General features: G+C 36.6%; 1 protein-coding gene across 3 annotated transcripts in view; it reads left to right on the top strand.

The window, feature by feature from the left end:
* Positions 1 to 8540, top strand: part of LOC136974076 (elongation factor 1-delta-like) — a 47031-nt gene extending 38491 nt beyond the window's left edge. For all 3 annotated transcript variants that reach the window (XM_067268853.1, XM_067268855.1, XM_067268854.1), the window contains 3 exons: positions 8040 to 8165; positions 8246 to 8361; positions 8440 to 8540. In XM_067268853.1, coding sequence (XP_067124954.1) covers positions 8040 to 8165; positions 8246 to 8361; positions 8440 to 8478 — 281 coding nt within the window. In that variant the 3' untranslated portion in view covers positions 8479 to 8540. The remainder of the gene's footprint in view (positions 1 to 8039; positions 8166 to 8245; positions 8362 to 8439) is intronic.
* The last annotated feature ends 3687 nt before the right edge of the window (positions 8541 to 12227 follow it).

Consider the following 12227-nt stretch of genomic DNA (forward strand, 5'->3'; position numbering starts at 1 on the left):
ATTTGGTATCACAAGTGATCCCAAACATGTTTCATTGGTAAAAAATCAGGGAACCAGGCAGGCCGGGGAAGTGTGGCAATGTGATAGAGGCAGAACCTGTGACACCCTTGCCATGTGTGATCAAGCATTGGCCTGTTCAAAAATGTCTTGGTCTCTTGGATCACTACTAGAGGTGATCGGCTGTCATTTGTAATGGCATCCCAGACTATCATATCAGCTGTGGAGGTGGTGTGCTGTTCTAAAGCATAGGCATTTACCACAGGGTCTCTAGATACAAACATGGTTGTCGTCTCCCCAAACTGAATCTGGATTTGTCACTGTAGACAACCAGGTTTCCTTCCGTTGTGGTCCAATTCTTTCAGGAGCAACACCACTCCAAATGAAGGTGACTGTGATGTCAATGGTAGTACATATAATGGCCACCGCAACACCAAATATTCCTCACCCAGACACTTCAAAATGATATGGACAGACATGGGCCATGGGCCTGTTAAATGATGGCTCTACCTGTGTCCAGAAGGTGGACAATAATACAGTCAGTTGTATGTGCTTATTGGAGGACCAGACTGTTCTCTCATCTATAGGTCTGCTGAAGGCATCCTGAATCTGTGTGCTGTGTGTGTGTGTGAGGTCTCTCTCATTCACTGGTCCCAACACCACTTCAGTGTTGCCAGAATAGCCTAGGTGACAGACTATTTGGTGAGATGACCATTCAGCTTCTAAGTAAAATTACTCTTCACTCCGACACCGGGGATGAAATACTAAATACCGAACCTGTTACCGGTGTAATTTGCGTGAAAAAATCTTCTTTCCACAAACGTTTTCGAGCTTTCCAAACAGCTCTTCTTCAGGTAGAGAAAAAAGGTTCCGACGAAATACTTCGAAAAAAGACGAAAAAAGAACGTAGACATTTAAATAAAAACGGAATCTAAAAATAGAATGCAGATGTTTAAACAAAAATTACGGAACTCGCATATCAAACGAACATTAAGGTGGACATGCGCATTCGTGCGCCGATGTTGCTATTTATAGATCGTTGTTTATGAGGGCCTGCCACGCTATAGAAAGATTAATCTCATCCTTCCGATTTATACATGTGGTCCGATGGTTAGCCTTACAGATGGATATAGCTTCCCGCCATTTTAGTTGGTCCAGGTGGGGCGTAGTGTCGATGATGTCAGCTTTGTCGAACTCCGGTTCTATATCGGGATCAGATGCAAAGGTGGTTAGGGCCGTGGTGTACCGCCCGTGCCGAAGGTCCGCCTGATGTTCTTGCACTCTGGTATTTAAAGATCGCTTGGTTGAGCCGATATATACAAGGCTCTCGTTACATCTGTTATCTTTCAGCGGGATAGAGTACACGCCAGGAAGCCTGCCACGGACTGGACTGCCTTTTTCATTTCTGAGGATGTCGTAGATTGTCGGGCCTCTTCTATAGGCTATTTGTAGTTGTTGTTTTCCAGCGATCTCAGCGTATATCGCTTTAACATATGGGTTAAAGGTGACTGGGAGGCGTGTACGTTCATCCTGGTCAGTGTTGGTCCTCGTACGCGTAGTGGGTGCGTATTGTGAGCGTTGAAGTCGCTCAATTAGACGGTGTGTCAGACCATGGTAACCGTGCTTGGCTGCTATCCTCTTGATATAATTCAATTCGGTGTTGAGGGCTTGCGTGGTGGACGAGTGGGAAAAGGCCCTTTTAATCAAAGTATTAAATGCTGCAGCCTTGTAGGTGAATGGGTCAGATGAACCTACCGGTATGTATATAGGGTCGGCATAAGGTTTACGGTATACCGACGTGACGATGGCGGATCCTTCTACTTTAATGTTTATATCCAAAAAATGGACCTCAGTATTGCTAGAGTGTCCCATTTCCAGCGTTAGGCCGTAGGGATTATCATTAACGGTTTGTACAAAGTCAGAGATGTCAGGTATTGTCGTCCACATACCTCCTATAGAGTAAGATGTTTGGGAGGAACAGCGGAAGTATTTTTTGTTCCAGTTGCCTAACGACCATTTCGCATAGGTCCCCAGATACTGGGCTACCCATGGGGACTCCTCTTTGTTGTTTGTAGACCTCTCCGTCGAACGCAAAGATAGAATTATAACAGATCAGATGGGCTAAGTCAATGACTTGGTGGTGTAATGCTTGATCTTGAGTCAAATTAAGCAAAATGTCCCTAAGGGAGCAAAAAGCTGGAGGGAGCTCCACCGACGGGTACATAGATTTAAAGTCCAGCACGGTAATATACTGCGGCGTCGAAGGCACAACCCGAAGGAGGTGGATGAGCTCAACTGGGTTATCGACACCGTCTAATTGAGCGACTTCAACGCTCACAATACGCACCCACTACGCGTACGAGGACCAACACTGACCAGGATGAACGTACACGCCTCCCAGTCACCTTTAACCCATATGTTAAAGCGATATACGCTGAGATCGCTGGAAAACAACAACTACAAATAGCCTATAGAAGAGGCCCGACAATCTACGACATCCTCAGAAATGAAAAAGGCAGTCCAGTCTGTGGCAGGCTTCCTGGCGTGTACTCTATCCCGCTGAAAGATAACAGATGTAACGAGAGCCTTGTATATATCGGCTCAACCAAGCGATCTTTAAATACCAGAGTGCAAGAACATCAGGCGGACCTTCGGCACGGGCGGTACACCACGGCCCTAACCACCTTTGCATCTGATCCCGATATAGAACCGGAGTTCGACAAAGCTGACATCATCGACACTACGCCCCACCTGGACCAACTAAAATGGCGGGAAGCTATATCCATCTGTAAGGCTAACCATCGGACCACATGTATAAATCGGAAGGATGAGATTAATCTTTCTATAGCGTGGCAGGCCCTCATAAACAACGATCTATAAATAGCAACATCGGCGCACGAATGCGCATGTCCACCTTAATGTTCGTTTGATATGCGAGTTCCGTAATTTTTGTTTAAACATCTGCATTCTATTTTTAGATTCCGTTTTTATTTAAATGTCTACGTTCTTTTTTCGTCTTTTTTCGAAGTATTTCGTCGGAATCTTTTTTCTCTACCTGAAGAAGAGCTGTTTGGAAAGCTCGAAAACGTTTGTGGAAAGAAGATTTTTTCACGCAAATTACACCGGTAACAGGTTCGGTATTTAGTATATCATTCAGCTTCTCTCAATCCACTGATCCTTCCCCCTTAAATTCGGTTAGTTGTTCATATGGTCTTTGATTACAAGGTAAAGGCATCGCTACTAATACAGTGTTCTTGTGCAACAGGTAAACTACAGACAAGGATGCCTTTGTGCATCATGTCTGTAGTTTACCTGTTGCACATCGAATGCTTTTTTTTATAGGCCAAGGGGGAGACACTTTAATGCCCTCTGCTGGCATTATGCAATGAGCCATTATGTATAACTCTAATCATTTCCATATCTGCTTGAAATTTACCCTGCACGCCAAATTTTGCAGTGATATGACATCTTGGTGTGCTAATTTTTATTGGAATGAATGAGTGTGTGTGTATATATATGCACACACTCACTCATTGCCCCATGATGAGAACTAATATATAATGGATGGTTAAAACATTAAATTACATCATTTTACATTTTACAGTAGGCATTTATTTTCTTCATTTTTTAATAAATAAATGAATCATAAGAATGATGTAAATTACTGAATCTATAAAATATCTGTTCAAAGAAAAGAAATGGCTTTAGGTCATTTATCCTTTTCTTAGAATTAATAATTATAATAAATAACTACTTACATAATCATATAAACAAGTCAACTTATCTTAGAAATCATTACTTTTATTACAGGAAATAGTGTGTCCCCTTTTCATAGCTGATCACTTCTATATAAAGTAATAATGTCCTTCAAAAATGTTTTTCTTATAATAAAATTACAGACCTAAGATGATAAAGTACATAATAACACAAATCAGTCTTTCAAAAATGCATAATTTAGTAATTTTTTATCATTCTATGTTATAATTTGTAAATTTATAAAATTATAACTAGTCTGTGAAATAACTCAATAATGGTATTTTAAGTATAAAATAATTTACAATTGTTGATAGTTATAAAATTGCCTGATTATTTATAACTTTATAAACTTGTTCTGAATTTCAATAATAAAATAATCTATAAGATGTTAATTTTATTATAATATGTAGTTAATTACTATTAACTAATAATTGCTACTTATTTAGAAATTCAAAATCAAAATACATTAGTTGATAAAACAATATATAAAGTATACATTTGAAAGAAAAGATATGATGAGATAAAAAGAAATATATTATTTGTATCTTTATCATTGCAATATTATTGAAAACTGTTGCTGTATTCTCAACAAAGACAAACCAACAATAATCATATACAGTAAACCGTGTAAACTGGAATCACATCATACCAAATACTTTTCCCAGTTTGGCAGGTTTGTTTTGGACAGGAGTTTTTAGCATATAAAATGGCTCCATTTTGAAGAATTTTTCCCATTTGGGAGATTTCTGTTTTGGATAGATTTTACTCTATAGGCAAATTTTTGGTTAAATTTGTTTTATTTTATATTTGGTTTTTCATCAAAAGAATACACAACTCATTTATTTCAAACTGAAATATATGATTATTTTGAATAACTTTAAATGGGAGAAGCTTTGAAATTGTTTAAAAAATCAAGTTTTTAATTTCACTATGTTTTCTTTATTAATTTATGTAATGGATCTGTTTATGTTTCTAATTAAAATTCTAAATTGGTAACATTAGTGTAAAAAGTAAAACAAAATGGTTTTTTACCACTAATATTAAAGTATGGAACTGTTCATGATACAATGGTACTTATTGCTGTTAAGATTAATATACTGTGTAGTACATATTCAGTAGCTAAAATATTTTTAAATCTATTTCATTCTTTAACACTCATTGACTTTAATCTAACATGAATTAATCAAAATATAAATAAGAAAAATGGACTCTAACATAATTGACTCTGACGCTTTAATTTTACAGACTCTATTTTTCTTTCTTGTGTCTTTCCGGGGAATTATGGTTTGGTTTATTCTGTTATTTGAATTTGTAAATGAAAATAGCCAGAAATGTGTGTTAGTATATCTAGTCTAATAATTTAGGAAATTTTTATGTGATATATTAACTACTATAATAATCATTGGAACAATGAGGATACTTTCTATCAGTAATATGAGTAATAGTATGGTATGGAGTATTTGGACTATATTTTTCAAAATATATTAATAATTTGAAAGCATATAGAAGACCATTGATAATGATTATTTTATTGATGGTTGATATTTTTTTTAACATTTACTCTTATTTGATGCTTATGCTGTTGCAGCACCCTCTTGATATAAAAGCAATCAGTTTGATACTTTCAAATACATATCATATGACTTACTAAAGTAATCTTGTACAATCAGAAAAAAAAGCTAAAAATTTAAATTAATACTTCTTGTAAACACAAGTCAGAAGGTATGGATCACTAGACTAAAGATAATTATATGTAAATTTAAAATAAGTAATTTCAATAATTTCTAGTGAAAATAATAAATGTACTGATTTTATACCTTTCCTGTTCCTCTTTTAGAAACATCCTGAATATAAATCATTTGTATAACTTATAATTCATCTATCAGTTCAAAATGATCAATTATCCATTTTCCATCATACATTTAACAATTTTAAAAAACTAATGAAAAAGAATGATGTAAAAAGTTAGGTAACTAAGTTAATTCTAAGATAATTGAATAATAATCTCCAAAAAAATAGACACATGCCTTGGATGTTCAAGAGATTCAGAGGAGTACCAAGGTACTCCTCTGAATCTTTTGAACATCCAAGAACCATATTATCAGTACTCTGAATATATTATTTCCATTTGATTTTTTTTCTTTATTTTTATTATTATTATTTTCTGTTGTTCTTTTTTTGCAGTATTATTTTATAAAAGTGAAGCATCTTTATTAAGATTTGTCTTAATCTGCAAATCTAATGTACATAATTATATAGATAAGCTTCTGATTAAATATAATTAAAAGCTATAGATGGCGCACTTTTTCTGAAGGTGGGTCAAAATTAAATTTGAAATTTAGTAACTCCAAACTGAGAGTCAGACATTTGAATAATTAAAAAAAAAAAAAAAGAAATGCTTGCAAATTTTACTTTTTTTAACTTTTTAATTTGTATCAGAAAAATAGCAGTAAATTTTAAGTAAGTGAAAGAAAAAATAATGCTATTATAATGGATAAAAATATTTCATTTAATGGGAAATTTGTTGTTCATTTGATAAATTTTTATCTCATCATAACTAGTGGCCTGTAAGATTTTTCATGACAGCTTTTATACTATATATACGAGGAATAGAGCAGCAGTGGACGTCCGTTTATTTCATTAACATGGATATAAACACAGGTCTAGCACGTTTTCTTTTAAGTCTCGCATCATTGGCTAATTTCAAAATTGATTCGTTATTTGTTGTTATGGTTGATAAACTACTGGCAGGAATTCCAAACTTTGCTACAATGTCTTTCTTTTTTGAGCTTTTATCCACTTTCCGCAACACACTTTTTATAATAATGCCTAAACACTATATTAACAGTTCTTCAAATTTCAACTGGACGACATATTAAATAAAATAAAATTCCACTAACCTCAAAAATTAGTCCAAAATTGTCAAAATTATCACCTTTCTAACGTTTTTGATATTGGTTAATTGTAAATTGTTTATCTGTCAACGATGGCATTTGGACCTAATCACTCTAAAACAGGTAGCCATGTGGGGGGAAATTACAAGATAGTTTTAAAAGCTAACGACCAGTATTTCTCACACCTGTGCCACGGTTTTACAAAGGGTTTACAGATTGATATCTGAAGTTGAACCTAAATTCGAACTCGACCCAGAGAGGAGTGATCGACTTTTAATGATCGATGGTCTTTACAAATTAAAAATAATTCATTATATAGAAATTTAACTTCGTTATTTACAGGCAATTTTGCATATATTTTTGGTTGAAAAGAAGTGTACAATGCAAAAATGCGTTATACCGAGAAATTCGCCATATAGAAATTCGTAATATGGAAGTTAGACTATATATATATATATAATTTATAATATCAAATACAGTACTTTCTGAAAATTCGATACTGGTAACTTGAAATCGTTGTATGGGTCACAGGTTTGCCATTGCTGCTAAAGACATTCAAATTTATGATTTTATTTGTATTATTTAACATTGTATGTATTGTTTAAAAAACTTATTCTCTCTCTCAAAATTCTATATTCTTCCTGGCAGAAAGTATAGGCCTATTCTGTAAGGTGGGTCACAATCTGTGTTAGCAATCTTTGGCCTTTTTTAAGTTTAATAATTAATATACCATTGTTACATAATTTTATATATGTTATGTTTAATTTTTTCTTTGAAAATATAATTTTACAAAGTGATACTTTTTATAAAAATTTATTCACAGTTAAGTTTTGATTTTTAATCATTATTATAGTTTCATATTAGAAAGGAATTTGATAGGAATTCACATAAGCAGTCTATTGGAATCTATTGCGATTTTTCACGATTAATTTTGATTAGTTTCGTTCCCTATCCATCCATCACTGTTGATGGGATCTTAGATACAGTAATAAACAGCCACTGTTGAGAAGGGACATTGTTATCAAAATAAAACTTTTAATACTTTGTAACATGGTGATTTTTTTTCATTACAAATCTCATTACCAGATAGAATAGATAGATAATACTTTTCCGGGAAAATCTTAGAATTTCATTGTCATTTTTTACCTGTTTCTTACGAAATTTAATCTGCCTGAAGTTAGGTTTAAATCTTCAAGAATTCTCGTGTACTATGGCAGAATATCAAGATTTATGTAACTATAACAGGTTGGTTATGGAATATATCCATTATCTGAATCAGGTTTATGTGAATGCTGCTTTTGCCCCTAGATTCTTCGATTTTGATATTCACAAAATACGTTTATTCATTACAAAAATGAGAGAAAACATTTAGTATTTGCATATTACTTTCAGAAAAAGCAGTTATAGCAAAATCCAGCGTAGTTTTAGACGTCAAGCCTTGGGATGACGAAACGGATTTGGCAGAAATGGAGAATAAGGTGCGAGAAATACACTCGGACGGACTCCAGTGGGGAGCTTGTGAGTTTATATTTAAGTAACTTGTTGCGTGATTAAAATTTTTTTCAAATTTATTAAGTTGAATTCTGTTATGTATGCAGCCAAACGTGTACCATTGGCGTATGGTATTTATAAACTTCAAATCGTGTGCATAGTGGAAGACGAAAAAGTCAGCATCGACTGGCTAGTAGAAACAATTCAAGAAATCGAAGACTATGTAAGTATTTGTCAACTCTCATCCAAAATAATAATCCTTGATCTTTCATAAAGACTTGTTTTTAAACTTTATTTCCAGGTACAAAGTGTAGACATCGCTGCATTTAACAAGTTATAATTCTGTTATTTGAAAATGTTTTTCTAAATTTGGAAAAATAAAACAAAATTTTTTGCATCTAATTCCGTACGTAACGTAAGATTGTGGTACTTTAGAATTGTTTACAGAACAAAATCGTAATTAATAAGAATTAAAATCAACGAAAGCGAAAAGAAAGCTTATCTAAAAATTTAAAATGCAAACAGAAAAATGGAGATAAACAGGTTAATTAAAAAAATAGTAATTTACATTTAAAATGTTATAACAAGTTCTCAAACTTGTTAGTGCGTTTTTAGTAAACATTTAAGCGCTGTTTCTTCGATTGTCGATTATGGGAACGTAAATTGAGTGTACCATTTAGATGGAACACACTTAATTTTTTACAATCATCTCTTGAAGATAAAGTTGATAAATATTATGTTGTTACTAGTATTTCTGCTTATGTGGTATATATTATTATGAATCTGTACTCTAGACCAGATATTTGACTGAAGTAACAGGAATAATTTTACATTTTTCTAACAATCTATCTTGAATTTAGCATTAGAAAGTAGTAGTAATTTTTACATACAAAAGTATCATTCTTACCATCAACCTATTATCTGATGATTGATATATTTCACCTTAGATGGAGTTTATCAAAGTGCAACTTAATTAATTGAACAATTATTTCAATTAGATATCTCATTATAAACTAGCAGTATTCATCAAAGTATATATATTATTTACATTTCTTTGAGTACGACGTCTTCGGAAACTATTAGTTTCGGCGAAGCTAAACTACCAGAAACTCGTTTTTATCATTAGACAGCATAATTGATCTATACCAATTATCGAATAACTGGTTTTTACGCGTTCAGAGCGGCAACACGATTATAAGTTATATTTAGTAATAAAGATGCTGCACTCGTTTTTCCTCTTCGACCAGAAACGGCTCACCTTTATAAATAGCCAGACCTCGAAGCTCATTGGTACAGACATCGATAACGCGGGCGAGAGAATCGCTTCTCGCTTGGCTTCTCGTAGTAATTGAGCGCAAGTAGGCGTCTGGCGGAAAAGTTTCTCGCTTTTAACGCGATAAGAGTCGTGTTTATACTATTGCGAAGCATGATATAGGTCAAGGCGAAAGCGATGAGAGCGAAATAATGCAGGAAGGGCGGCCGAGTTGGATGTAAAACGCCGGGAGTTCTTGGAACGGTGAAATTTCCTAATTCGGAGAGAAGTACGAAAAATACTTCGGGAATTAGGGCAGGCGAGTTTGTTTCAGGAAGGAAAATTTGTTTACGAAAAATTGCTGGTAGAGAAATTCTCGTTTGTTGATGTTGATTAAATTATTAATAGATAATGGATAATGAGGAATGTTCTGAGTTATCTATAGGCAGGGATTCTCGATGGGAGGAGCAATTTAGAATTAACAATACGATTTCAATCAATTAAGAACTAGCGGTGATCATCTAGAATATATATGTGAAGTCATGTAAAGAATACTAATTTAGCAACACCAGAAATATATTAATAAAATTAGTCGTTCGTGTAGGAAGTGATGCTGATCTCGCACCTCTCGATCTCGTCTTTCCTATAGAGCAGAGTGAATTCCGTGTTTTGGGGTGTAGAGTTCTAAGTAGGAGGGCATAATGCCGGTAAGATACATGTTCGAATCCCTGTTCTGCAATATAAACAGTCCGGTTTCGGTGACGTCGGTAAGGTTGTTTAACGGAGTTGACGACCTTCCGTTTTTTCCAGGTAAAATGTTGAGGTGAACTATGTCATTTCCCGAAAAGTTGAATGAAACCTTTCTCAATTATAAAATTTTCGGTTCTTTGTCCTTGGGTTATACGCGGTTTGGGGAAAAGTGCAAACTACACCCAACCGACAATTAAGGACTCGTTTCCTCTACAATGTGGGTCCAGTTTATCCACATTCCTTTACCGTAATGTGGGTCACGTCGTCATTTTGTCATGGAGATCACGTGCCGAGATGGCCAACTCGAGGACGACCGGTCCGACGTATTCTCGATGGATGATCTAGCCGGTGTTTGACCCTGTTCTCGACGCTAACGCAACGCGCGGAACCGTTATGCGCTCGAGACGTTCGTGTTATCTCTTCTCTGGGCGTAACTCGGTCGATATCCGGAAGTCGAACGTCTCCCAAGAAGGAAAATCGGGACAGATTCCGGAGACGGTTGTAAAAAAAAAAAATTGCGAAATTTCGTCCTTATTTGTTATATAGAGCATAGAGGATCAGAGTTGTATTTCTCGATGGCAGCAGCAATCTTCCGATCGCGAGTAGAAAAAGTAAACACATTATTTGAAATTCTAGTCGATCGTTTCGTTTCGTCCTCGTTTTGAAGAAGAAAGTGGCATCTCGACGCGACGCGACCATCCGGACGACATTAGAGAAACTAGTTGCACGTTAAACCGGTTGGTTCTGGATCGAAACCTAAATGTACGACGCTGGAGATTGGTAGGAAGGAGTTTCACCGACACATCATTCCTGCCAATCTGTAGCCAGTCGTACTGCGGCCGAGGTTAGTGGGTCATGTGGTCGTTGCGCGTATAAAATGTAGGAGCGATGGTATGACAAAAGCATTTTGCTGGAACCACAGGAACAAGACTTTCCCTCCGGGCCGCGTCATGGTAAGTCGTTATCCTTTTTTTTAAACACGGAGCCACAGCTTCTACGTGATTAACGGATGACACTACTATCTTTTTTTTTCGTTTTGTAGAAATTACAGCTAATTTTACTTTTGGTATTGTGCGCGGCCTGGGCCGCTTCCGAATCGAGTACTCGTAAGAAGGCTTCTCGACGCCGACCTCCGGCCGAAGTTCCCGAAAGCCCGGAAGAAGTGGAGCCCGAAAAACCAGATAAAAAACCGGAGTTGTTGGAGGAACCTCGGATAGAAGAACCCGTTAAAAACGAGAAACCCAAGACCGAATCGCCGGAGATTTCTCCGCCTGCCGAAGATAACGAAAAGAAGAATGCCTCGTCGCCTCTATCGCAGTTGTTCGCGCCACGGGGCACCCGGCGCCCAAGGCCCGTTCCTCGCGCACCCGGGCGTCCTCGTCCGACCTTGCCTTCGTTTATCAGAAATCCTAATAGGGTGCGCCCAACGCCTGCTGCCGTAGTCGCCAGTCGTAGAAATACTCAGAAGAAAGATTCGACGCCATCGATCACCTCCGGAACCAGTAAGGCACCCACTAGCAACGGGAATTCGGACAGACGCCGCACTACCAGTGCCCCGGCCTCCACCGCAGGTTCGGAGGGGGGAAAACGGTTCGGACGCAATGGTTCGAACGGACGTAGCGGACGTCAGAAAGGGGCCCGGCCCTCCGCCAGACCTTCGTCTTCCTAGAGCCGCGACTCTCTTCAGTCGAATTCTAGTCCCGGTGCACCCTTTTGCTTACTTCGATTTCCATGCATATGTTAACAACTGTTAGAATCTCCATACGGGTGCACCAAGAACTACGCGTCGCTACAGCCGGCATCTTCTCATATCGAACTCTTCATTATCCCAGTTTTGTCGGCACAAATTGTAACTCGAGCCAACATCTGTACCGAATCGATACATTAACTCATAAGTAATCTCGATTGATGTAAATAAAGTTGTTTTACACTCACTGTGTAATGATTTTCCATCTAAAGGTTTCGGCCAAACGGAAAAGTGTCACGAATAAAAAAAGACGGCGACCTTATTCACGATGGCGCCAACTGCACTTTTTTCCCCGTTCGAGGCTGAGAATTTCGCGATTGTTATCGGAACGGAAAAATAT

This window comes from Centruroides vittatus, unplaced genomic scaffold (assembly GCF_030686945.1).
Source record: "Centruroides vittatus isolate TY-2023 unplaced genomic scaffold, ASM3068694v2 contig_341, whole genome shotgun sequence".
In the NCBI taxonomy this organism is placed as follows: Eukaryota; Metazoa; Arthropoda; class Arachnida; order Scorpiones; family Buthidae; genus Centruroides; species Centruroides vittatus.